This window comes from Belonocnema kinseyi, chromosome 4 (assembly GCF_010883055.1).
Source record: "Belonocnema kinseyi isolate 2016_QV_RU_SX_M_011 chromosome 4, B_treatae_v1, whole genome shotgun sequence".
Classification (NCBI taxonomy): Eukaryota; Metazoa; Arthropoda; class Insecta; order Hymenoptera; family Cynipidae; genus Belonocnema; species Belonocnema kinseyi.
This window is the reverse complement of record NC_046660.1, coordinates 2,341,685-2,354,535: the sequence shown is the minus strand read 5'-3', so window position 1 is coordinate 2,354,535 and position 12,851 is coordinate 2,341,685. Positions and strand designations below refer to the sequence as shown.

The 12,851-nt window shown below is 20.4% G+C and overlaps 1 protein-coding gene across 1 annotated transcript in view; it reads left to right on the top strand.

Annotated features, from left to right (window-relative positions):
- Window positions 1–12,851, top strand: part of LOC117172180 (intraflagellar transport protein 140 homolog) — a 94,056-nt gene that overhangs the window by 2,476 nt on the left and 78,729 nt on the right. The window contains exon 2 of the mRNA XM_033360012.1: window positions 5,262–5,553. Within this exon, the coding sequence (XP_033215903.1) occupies window positions 5,290–5,553 (264 nt within the window). The 5' untranslated portion in view covers window positions 5,262–5,289. The remainder of the gene's footprint in view (window positions 1–5,261; window positions 5,554–12,851) is intronic.

Below are 12,851 nucleotides of genomic sequence, written 5' to 3'. Positions count from 1 at the left end.
ATTATTTTTCAGAGTAAAAAATTAATTCAAATTTTCCCAGAAATCGCGAGAAAAATTTTTTTTCTTGAATTTAAAAAAAAAATTTTAATTATTATTAAATCTTCTTGACAATTTCTTAATTTCTGAATATCTTATATAATTGTTTGAAATTTTTCTATACAAAAAAAAACACTGCAATTAGAAAAAATTTAAATCTTTTAAACAATTTTATTATATTTTAATATTTTCAAAAATTCTAAATCTTCGGAATATCTTTTAAAATGATTCAACTCTTACCAAAAAGTTTTAAAACTTCTGCCAAATTAAAAGAAATTATTATAATTCTTCTGGATTCTTTTTTAACAAGTTTTAAATATTTTAAAATATTTTCTTAAAATTATTTTTTTCAAAATGAAAAATTATTTCAAATTTTTGCAGAAATCTTGAGCATTCTTTTTTCTTTCATCGAATCTTTTAAAAATTTTAATTACCATCTATTAATTTTTCATAAAGCTTAAAAAAATGTCATTTTAAATTTTCCTAGGAATCTTAAGAAAATTTTTTTATTTTCTTGAAACCTTTCATGAACCTAAAAAGCTTATTTTTTCTAAATAATTTATATTAATAATTAATATTTCTCCAATAATTAAAATAATTTTGCTATGTTTTCTTGAAAATCATTTTGCGGTTTAGAATAACTATTCCATTTTTGAAAAAAATTATCTTTTTCGGAAGAAAACTTATCTTCTTGGTTGGCTAATTTTCCCTTTGTATTTGTTTATAAATTATAAAACCTAAAAATACATGATAAAATCGGCTTCGACAGTTTTCTTAGAAATTAAAAATTGTAGTTCTTCTTCTTGTTGTAGAAACAGTCTGTTTTTTTTTTAAATTTCTTCTAGAAATTTGAATTTTTCTATTTTGGAAGCTCTTGAATCTCTAGCTTCTGGCTTGAATTTTGATAGAATAAATAAATTTTTTACAGTGAATTGAGTTGAAAAAAATATTAGTTGATATTTCAACAACAAAAAAATTAAAATTTTATATAAATAACTGTTAAATTCAACCAAAAAAGACCAAATATCAACTAAAACCGATTAATGTTTAACTATGCAGTTGAATTTTTAATAACAAAAATTATTAAAAATAAAAAACAGTTAAATGTAATACAAAAATACACAAACTATCAACAAAATACTCTAGTCCTCAACTAAAGCAGATTAATTTCCAATTAACCAGTTGAATTTTTAACAAAAATAAAAATTATTTTTGACCAAAAAAGACGAATTTTCAACAAAATAGATAATTTTTTAATCAAGTTGTTAAATTTGTAACCAAGAATATTATTTTATACCTAAAAAGTCAAATTTGTAAGAAACTAGAAGCAACAAACAAATTAATCAACACATATTTAAAAAAAAAATTTTTAACGAAAATACAAAACAAGTTGAATTTTTTAGCCGAAAATACGAGTTTTCTACAACGTTCAATTTTAATGTTTAATAGACGAAGTGGCTATAAAACAGTTGATTTTCCAACAGAAGAGTTCATTTTTAACTAAATAGTTAAATTTCCAGTTAAAAAAATTAATTTTTTAAACCAAAAAGCAAATTAATTTCTACAAAGCAGTTGAATTTTCAACCAAAACTTTTGAATTTTTAACTTAAATTATGAAACTAACTAAAAATCTGAATTTTAAACTATTTTTTTGTTGTTTATCAATTATTTTTAAATATGTTTAAAATCTGAAAAACCTTCTAAATATCTTTTAGAATGATTAGAATATTTCTTTTAATTAAAAAATCGGCCTAATTAAAAACTTTGTTAAAAATGAATGGCCTTCAAGTCTTCTAGATTGCTTTTGACAATTTCGGAAATATTTTTAAATATTTTAAATTGTTTAAATATTCTCTTAAAAATAATTTGTCAAAATAAAAAATAATTGGAATTTTTCCTAGGAATCTCAAGCAAACTTCCAAATTAAAACAAATTAAAACGAATTGCCTTAAAATCTACAGGGTTCTTTTTTTTTATTTTCGGAATCTTTTTAAATATTTTCTTAAAATTAATTTTTCACAGTAAAAAATCATTTCAATTTTTCCCAAAAATCTTTAAAAAAATTTTTCTTGAAATTTTTTAAAGATATTATTAAATCTTATTGAGGCTTAAAAATTTATAAATATTTTTTTAAATAATTCGGATTTTTCCTATGATTAAAAAAATCTGCCTTATTACAAATAAATTCCTTTCAAATCTTCAGGATTCTTTTTGAGAATTTTGATAATCTTTTGAAATCTTTTTAAATATTCTCTTAAAATTAATTTTTCAAAATAAAAAATAATTTTAAATTTCCCTAGGTATATAAAGAAAATGGTTTCATTTTATTGAAACCTTTCAAAAAGCTTCTTTCTTGAAATCTTTAAACATCTTTTCAAAATTTCTAAACCTAAATATATTTTAAAATGATTGACCTTTTCCTAAAATTTAAACAAATTCTGTCAAATTGAAACAAATTGCCTTAAAATCGACAGGATTCTTTTTTGATAATTCTTTGGAAATATATTTTTTTAATTAATTAAAAACATGTTTAATTATTTAAAATTTTCCTAGGAATCTTAAGAAAATGATTTCATTTTATTGAAACCTTTCAAAGCTTTTAAAAAGCTTTTTTCTTTAAATCCTTAAAAATCTTTTCAAAATTTCTAAACCTAAATATCTTTCACCCTTTACCTAAAAATTGAAAAAAATGCTGACAAATTTAAAAAAATCCTTAAAACTTACAGGATTCTTTTTTGACAATTTTCGAAATCTTTTAAAATATTTAAAAAGAAAATAATTTTTCAAAATAAAAATTTAATTTAAATTTTTCCAGAAAAATTGTGAAATTTTTTTGCTTTCTTGAAATTTTTTCAAACTTTAAACTTTTTTGAAAATTCAAAAATGTCTGGATATCTTTAAAATAATTCGAAATTTTCCTATAATTAAAAAAATTCTGAATTATTTTCTTCAAATTCATTTTGTGGTTTGAAATTTATAATTTTAGTTGAAAATTCATCTCTGGTTGAAAATTAAACTACTTTGTTTAAAATTCGTTTTTTTGTTGTTGCTAAAAATTAATTTTTTAAATTGAAAATATAACTATTGGATTTTAGAATAAAAATGGTCTTTTTTGGTAGAAAATTAATCTTTTGGTTTGCTAATTTTCCCTTTGTAAACGTTTATAAATTATAAAACCTAAAAATAAATGATAAAATCGGCTTCGAAAATTTTTTTAGAAATTAAGAATTCTAGTTTTTCTTTTTTTTAGTAGGAAAAGCGTATTTTTTTTTAATTTCTCCTAAAAATATGAATGCTTTTTTTTCTTTCGAAAACTCAATTTTTCTATTTTGGTAGCTCTTGAATCTCTACTTTCCAGCTTGAATTTTGATGAAATAAATTAATTTTTAACACAGGTGATTAATATTCTACAAAGAAAATTAATGAAAAAATAGAATACAGAAATAAAATAAAAAATTTGTAACTAAAATGTTAGTGAAGTTAGTGAATAAATTTCTAAAGAATTTTAGTTGACAATTTAACAAATTTGGATTTAAACAAAGAGGAATTTTATTAACTATTGGGTTAAATATTAATATAATATGTTGATAATTCGTCTTTTCGGTAAAAATGTAAAGTTCTTGATTAAAAAATCATATTTTCGGTCCAACAAAAATTCAACTTTTTGATTGGAAATTTTTTATTTTAGTTCAAAATTCATCTTGATGATTAAAAATTTAATTATATTGTTGAAAAATTGTTTTTTTTGCAAGAAATTAATTTTTGAAATTAGAAATGTAACTATTAATTAACTATTAATTGAAAATATAACTATTCCATTTTTGAATAAAAAATGGTCTTTTTCGTAGAAAATTAATCTTCTTGGTCCGATAATTTTTCCTTTGTATTTGTTTATAAATGATAAAACCTAAAAATAAATCATGATATCGACTTCGACAGTTTTCTTCGAAATTAAAATTCTAGTTTTTCTTTTTTGTAGTAGAAACAGCCTATTTTTTTTTTAATTTCTCCTAAAAATTTGAATACTTTTTTTTTCTTTCGAAAACTCAATTTTTCTATTTTGGAAGTTCTTGAATCTCTAGTTTCCGGCTTGAATTTTGATAAAATAAATTAATATTCTACAAAGAAAATTAATAAAAAAAAAGAATAAAGAAATAAAATAAAAAATTTGTAACTAAAATCTTAGTGAAGTTAGTGAATAAATTTCTAAAGAATTTTAGTTAAAAATTTAAGAAATCTGGATTTAAACAAAGATGAATTTTATTAACTATTGGGTTAAATATTAATATAATATGTTGATAATTCGTCTTTTCTGTAAAAATGTAAAGTTCTTGATTAAAAAATCTATATTTTCGGTCCAACAAAAATTCAACTTTTTGATTGCAAATTTTTCATTTTATTTAAAAATTCATCTTGATGGTTAAAAATTTAATTATCTTGTTGAAAAATGTTTTTTTTTGTAAGAAATTAATTTTTTAAATTAGAAATGTAACTATTAATTAACTATTAATTGAAAATATAACTATTCCATTTTTGAATAAAAAATGGTCTTTTCCGTAGAAAATTAATCTTCTTGGTCCGATAATTTTTCCTTTGTATTTGTTTATAAATTATAAAACCTAAAAATAAATCATGATATCGACTTCGACAGTTTTCTTAGAAATTAAAAATTCTAGTTTTTATTTTTTGTAGTAGAAACAGCCTATTTTTTTAAATTTCTCCTAAAAATTTGAATACTTTTTTTTTTCTTTCGAAAACTCGATTTTTCTATTTTGGAAGTTCTTGATTCTCTAGTTTCCGGCTTGAATTTTGATAAAATAAATTAATATTCTCAACTTTTTGATTGCAAATTTTTCATTTTATTTAAAAATTCATCTTGATGGTTAAAAATTTAATTATCTTGTTGAAGAATGTTTTTTTTTTGTAAGAAATTAATTTTTTAAATTAGAAATGTAACTATTAATTGAAAATATAACTATTCCATTTTTGAATAAAAAATGGTCTTTTCCGTAGAAAATTAATCTTCTTGGTCCGATAATTTTTCCTTTGTATTTGTTTATAAATTATAAAACCTAAAAATAAATCATGATATCGACTTCGACAGTTTTCTTAGAAATTAAAAATTCTAGTTTTTCTTTTTTGTAGTAGAAACAGCCTATTTTTTTTTAATTTCTCCTAAAAATTTGAAGAGTTTTTTTTTTCTTAAAATAAATTAATTGTTTTAGAGTGAATTGAGTTGAAAAGAAAAGCATAATGACACTGTATTTCGACACCCGGGTTCAGAATGCTGAAAACTCGTCGTTTAGCACTTGTGCCACTTGGCATCCAAATTTGCCATTCCTGGCAGTTGCTGCCTATTCTCAAGACAAAGGTGGCTTCGTAACTCTTTACGATGATCAAGGAGAACCTCTTCCAGATGTGGAATCTCCTGGACACTCGGTTGCCCAGGTCACAGCACTTGGCTGGCATCCTGAGAGAAAATGGCTAGCAGCTGGATGGGAAAGCGGAGAAATGCGGGTATTTTTTTTAAATCAAATTTTCTTAATTTCCAGGTCAAACAGACAAATTTTCAACAAAACAGTTTTAATTTTAAATCAAATTCTTACATTTTCAAACTAAAAAGATCAGTTTTTAACACAGAAGATCAATATTCTACAAAGAAAATTAATGAAAAAAGAAAAACGAATAAGGATAGAAAATGAAAAATTACAAAAAATTTAATTTAAAATTTAAAAAAATTGGATCTAAACAAAGACGAATTTTTATCTGAAAGTTAATTTATTATCTACCAAAAAAGAAGATTTTTTTGTAACAAAATAGATTTTTAACCAAATTGTTCAACTTTCTATGTAATTGTTGAATTTTCTACCTAAAAAATTGAAAAAAATGCTGACAAATTAAAAAAAAATCCTTAAAACTTACAGGATTCTTTTTTGACAACTTTCGAAATCTTTTTTAATATTAAAAAAAAAATTCAAAATAATCATTTAATTTAAATTTTGCCAGAAATATTTTGAAAATTTTTTAGTTTCTTGAAATTTTTTCAAATTTTAAACCTTTTTGAAAATTCAAAAATGTCTGGATATCCTTAAAATAATTCGAAATTTTCCTATAATTAAAAAAATGGCCTCAAAAGCTTATTTTTTCAACATTTTTAAAAATCTACATTTATTTAAACGTTTTGAAATCTTTATAGGTTTCAAATTATTTTTGAATCTTTAAAAAAAGGTGTAAAACTTTTGAATAATTATAAAAATTATTCGAATTGTTCCTATAATTTAAAAAATTCTGAATTCTCTTGAAATTTATTTTGCGGTTTGAAATTTATAATTTTAGTTGAAAATTCATCTCTGGTTGAAAATTGAACTATTTTGTTTAAAATTCGTTTTTTTTTGTTGCTAAGAATTAATTTTTTAAATTGAAAATATAACTATTGCATTTTAGAATAAAAAATGGTCTTTTTTAGTTGAAAATTAATCTTCTTGGTTTGCTAATATTCCCTTTGTATTCGTATTTGTATTCGTTTTTAACGCAGAAGATCAATATTCTACAAAAAAATTAATGAAAAAAGAAAAACGAATAAGGATATAAAATGAAAAATGACAAAAAAATTTAATTTAAAATAAAAAAAAATTGGATGTAAACAAGGACGAATTTTTATCTGAAAATTAATTTATTTTCTACCAAAAAAGAAGAGTTTTTTGTAACAAAATACATTTTAACCAAACTGTTCAATTTTTTATGAAATTGTTGAATTTTCTACAAACAATATAATCGCTTTTTTAACAACAACAAAATATGAAGTATGGACAGAAAGATGTTAATTTTCAATTCAATAAGATAAATTTTCAATAAAATGGTCAAGTTTGTAATTAAAATAAAATTTGGTTTAATACCCATAACAAATACGAATTTTCAACCAAATACTTACATTTTCAAACTAAAAAGATAAAATGAAAAAATAGAATAAAGATATAAAATTAAAATTAAAAAAATTGAAAACTAAAATGTTAATGATGTTAGTAAATAAATTTCTAAAGAATTTTAATTAAAAATTTTAAAAATTTTGATTTAAACAAAGACGAATTTTTATCTAAAAATTAATTAATTTTCTACCAAAAAAGAATTTTCTTAAAAAAAAAAAAATACGAATTTTCTACAAAACAGTTAAATTTTCAACAAAAAAGTTTATTTTCAACAATATAATCGCTTCTTTAACCAAAAAATATGAAATATCGACAGAAAGATATTCCTTTTCAATTCAAAACGATTAATTTTCAATAAATTGTTTAAAATTGTAATTAAAATAAATTTCTTACGTCATGGAAAAAATAAATTTTAATCAAATTTTTTAATTTCCAGGCCAAAAAACAAATTTTCAGCCAAACAATTACATTTTCAAACTAAAAAGATGAATTTTTAACACAGAAAATTAATATTCTACAAATAAAATTAATGAAAAATGGAATAAAGATATAAAATTTAAAAAAATTTTGAATTAAAAACTAAAATGTTAATGATGTTGGTGAATAAATTTCGAAAGAATTTTAATTTAAAGTTTAAAAAATTTGGATTTAAACAAAGAGCAATTTTTATCTAAAAAATAATTTATTTTCCACCAAAAAACAAGATTTTTTAAAACAAAATATATACATTTTTAACCAAAAAGTTCAATTTTCTATGAAATTGTTGAATTTTCGAGTAGAAAATACGAATTTTCTACAAAACAGTTAAATTTTTAATAAAAAAAGTTTACTTTCAACCAAAACAGGTTAATTTTTAACAACATAATCAATTTGTTAACCAAAAAAGATGAAATATCGACAGAAAGATGTTGATTTTCAATTCAAAAAGATTAATTTTAATAAAATGGTTCAATTTGTAATTAAAATAAATTTTTTAAGTCATGGAAAATATAATTTTTAAAAATTTTCAGACGAAATAACGAATTTCCAACAAAACAGTTAAATTTTTAACCAAATATTTACATTTTCAAACTAAAAAGATAAATTTTTAAATAATTTTAAACTAAAAAAGATAAATATCCAATGGAATAGTTGAATTTTCAGTTTGCAAAAATTTAAACAACCAACAAACAAAATAATCAACAAGAATTTCAACAACGAAAATAAATTTTAACGAATCAGGTTGAATTTTTTAGTCGAAAATAGGATTTAATTTTCCAACAGGAGTTCATTTTTAACCAAATAGTTGAATTTCCAGTTTAAAAAATTAATTTTTTAAACCAAAAAGCAAATTAATTTTTAAAAAATAGTTCAATTTTCAACAAAAAATTTTCATTTTTAACTAAACTGAAAATTCGTTTCTTTTTGGTTGGAAATTTATCTTTTTAGATGAAAATTCATGTATTTTTTCAAAAATTGATTTTTTTTTAGCAAAGATTTATCATTTTAATTGAAAATTCAGTTGAACTATTCCACTTTTTGTGGAAAACACCTTTTTGAAAAGAAATGTAATGTTTAAAACAAAAAGTTCTGTTAGGTAGAAGGGTTAACTATTCCATTCTTTTTTAATAATTCATTTATTTGGTCGTAAAATAATATATATTTAGTTGAAAATTTATCATTTGGGTTGAAAATTCCAGTATATGGTTAAAAATTTATATTTTTGGTTGAAAATTCATCACTGTGATGAAAAATTTATTTTTTTGGATGAAAATTCATTTTTTTTTTTAGTTGAAAATTTATATTTTTAGTTGAAAATTAGTTTTTTCTTATTGACAATTAACTTTTTTTTTAATGAAAAAGCAACTTTTCCATTTTTTGTCGAAAACTGATATTTTTTTATTTAATTTTTTTGTTAAATATTAATTTCTGGGGTTGAAAATTTTCACTATTCCGTGGGAAATTAATTACTTTTTTGATAAAAAATTTGCTTTATTAACTGAAAATTTGATGATTTTATTTTTTGTTGAAAATTCATCTTTCTAGATGAAAATTCATGTATTAAAAATTCATCACTGTGATGAAAAATTTATTTCTTTGAATAAAAATTCATTTCTTTTTATTTGAAAATTTATATTTTTAGTTGAAAATTATTTTTTTCTTTTTTGAGAATTAATTTTTTAAACTGAAATAGTAACTTTTCCATTTTTTGTCGAAAACTTATCTTTTTTGGTTAAATTTTTTGTTTAAATATTAATGATTGGGTTTGAAAATTGAACTTTTTTGTTGCAAATTCGTTACTTTTTTGGTTAAACATTTACTTGACTAACTGAAAATTTATGTAATTGGTTAAAAGTGGAATTTTTTTAGTTTAATATTTATCATTTGGGTTGAAAATTCCACTATTATGGTTAAAAATTCATCAGTGTGATAAATTTTTTTTTTTATGAAAATTCATTTCTTTTTAGTTGAAAATTTATATTTTTTGTTGAGAATTAACTTGTTTTAGGTGAAAATTCCACTGTTTGTTAAAAATCCGTAGTTTTTGTTGAACATTACTCTCATTTGTTGAAAATTCATCTTTTTGGTTAAATATTAATTTCTGAGGTTAAAAAATTTAACTATTTTGTTGAAAATTCGTTTCTTTTCTGGTTGAAAATTTATTTTACTTACTGAAAATTTAAGTATGTCATTTTTCGTAGAAATTTTACCTTTTTAGTTGAGAATTTATGTATTTTGTTAAAATTTTATTTTTTTTTAGTTGAAAATTTATCATTTTAATTCAAAATTCACTTGAACTGTTCCACTTTTTGTGGAAAACTTCCATTTTTCGATAGAAATGTAATGCTTAAAAAAAATGTTCTGTTTGGTTCTATTCTTTTTTAATAATTGATTACTTTAGTTGGAAAAAATATATGTATATTTAGATAAAAATTTATCATTTGGGTGGAAAATTCCAATATTAGGTTAAAAATTCATATTTTTTGATGAAAATTCATTTATTTTTAGTTGATAATTAGTTTTTTCTTATTGAGAATTAATTTTTTTAACTGAAAAAGTAACTTTTCCATTTTTTGTCGAAAACTGATATTTTTATATTTAATTTTTTGGTTAAATATTAATTTTTTTGGTTGAAAATTGAACTATTTTGTTGCAAATTAGTTACTTTTTTGGTTAAAAATTTTCTTTACTAACAGAAAATTTGAGTATTTTATTTTTGATTGAAAGTTTATCTTTTTAGATGAAATTTCATGTATTTTGTTAAATTTTGATTTTTTTAGCTGAAGATATATCATTTTAATTGAAAATTCACTTTAAATATTCCATTTTTTTTTTGGAAAACTTACCTTTTTGATAGAAATTTAATCTTTTTTCGTTAAAAAATGTTCTGTTTTGCAGAAAATGTAAATATTCTATTTTTTCTTTTTAAGAATCCATTTCTTTGGTTAAAAATAAAAAATGTTTAGCTAGTAATTCCTTTTTTTAAATAGAAAATTCATCTTTTGTGTCGAAAATGCCAATATTTGGGCAAAAATTTATATTTTTGGTTGAAAATTAATCACTGTGATTAAAAATGAACTTCTTTGGCTGAAAATTCATTTCTTTTTAGTTGATAATTTATATTTTTATTAAAAATTGGTGTTTTCTCATTTAGAATTAATTTTTTTATCTAAAACAGTAACTTTTCCATTTTTTGTTGAAAACTTGTCTTTTTTGGTTTAATTTTTTTGTTAAATATTAATTTCTGGGGTTGAAAATTTTTACTTTTTTGTTGAAAATTAGTTACTTCTTTGGTTAAAAATTTACTTTACTAACTGAAATTTAAAAATTTCAATTAAAAAATGACATGTTTTGTGGAAAACTCACCTTTCTTGATGAAAATGTAATGTTTAAAAAAAATGCTCTGTTTGTTATAAAGGTGAATTATTCTATTATTTTTTAATAATTCATTTCTTTGGCTGAAAATTTATATTTTTGGTTGAAAATTAGTTTTTTCTTATTGAGAATTAATTTTGTTAACTGAAAAAGTAACTTTTCGATTTTTTGTCGAAAAATGATCTTTTTTAGTTTAATTTTTTGGTTAAATATTAATTTTTGGGGTTGAAAATTTACCTTTCTTTGCAAATTCGTTACTTTTGTGGTTAGAAATTTACTTTACGAACTGAAAATTTGAGTATTTTATTTTTGTTTGAAAATTTATGTTTCTAGATGAAAATTCATGCATTTGGTTAGTAGTGGTTTTTTTTTTTTTTGTTTAATATTTATCATTTGAGTTATAAATTCCACTATTATAGGGATAAATTCAAATTTTTGGTTGAAAATTCATTTCTTTTTATTTGAAAATTTATTTTTCTTGTTGAGAATGAATTTTTTTAACTGAAATAGTCATTTTTCCATATTTTGTCGAAAACTTATCTTTTTTGGTTTAATTTTTTTGTTAAATATTAATTTCTGGGGTTGAAAATTTGTACTTTTTTGTTGCTTTTTTGGTTAAAAATTTACTTTACCATCTGAAATTTTGAAATTTCACTTCTAAATTTCCATGTTTTGTGGAAAACTCACCTTTCTTGATAGAAATGTAATGTTTTAAAAAAATGTTCTGTTTGGTAGAAAGGTTAACTATTCCATTCTTTTTTAATAATTCCTTTCACTGGTTGAAATAAAATATATATTTAGTTGAAATTTTATCATTTGCGTTGAAAATTCCACTATATGGTTAAAAATTCTTATTTTTGGTTGAAAATTCATCACTGTGATGAAAAATTTATTTATGTGGATGAAAATTCATTTCTTTTTAGTGGAAAATTAGTTTTTTCTTATTGAGAATTAACTTTTTTTGACTGAAAAAGTAATTTTTTATCGAAAACTAATCTTTTTTGGTTTAATTTTTTGTTTAAATATTAATTATTGGGTTTGAAAATTGACCTTTTTTTTGCAAATTCGTTACTTTTTTGGTTGAAAGTTTACTTTACTAACTGAAAATTTGAGTATTTTATTTTTGGTTGAAAATTTGTCTTTTTAGATGAAAATTCATGCATTTTGTTAGAAGTGGAATTTTTTTTTTAGTTTAATATTTATCATTTGAGTTAAAAATTCCACTATTATGGTTAAAAATTCATAACTGATGAAAAATTTCTTTCCTCGGATGAAAATTAATTACTTTCTATTTGAAAATTTATATTTTTAGTTGAAAATTATTTTTTTTCTTGTTGAGAATAAATTTTTTTAAACTGAAATAGTAACTTTTCCATTTTTTGTCGAAAACTTATCTTTTTTGGTTAAATTTTTTGTTTAAATATTAATGATTGGGTTTGAAAATTGAACTTTTTTGTTGCAAATTCGTTACTTTTTTGGTTAGAAATTTACTTGACTAACTGAAAATTCATGTATTTGGTTAAAACTGGAATTTTTTTAGTTTAATATTTATCATTTGGGTTGAAAATTCCATATTATTGTTAAAAATTCATCAGTGTGATGAAAAATTAATTTCTTGGAATGAAAATTAATTTCTTTTTAGTTGAAAATTTATATTTTTTGTTGAAAATTAATTTCTGAGGTTAAAAAATTGAACTATTTTGTTGAAAATTCGTTTCTTTTCTGGTTGAAAATTGATTTTACTTACTGAAAATTTAAGTATGTCATTTTCCGTAGAAAATTTATCTTTTTAGATGAGAATTCATGTTTGTTAAAATTTGATTTTTTTTTAGTTGAAAGTTGATCATTTTAATTGAAAATTAATTTTAAATATTCCACTTTTTTCAGATGAAAATTCATTTATTTTTAGTTAAAAATTGATATTTTTAGTTGAAAATTAATTTGTTCTTAATGAGAATTAATTTTTTTTTTAACTGAAAAAGTAACTTTTCGATTTTTTGTGATTTTTTTCGATTTGAAAGTTTATCTTTTTAG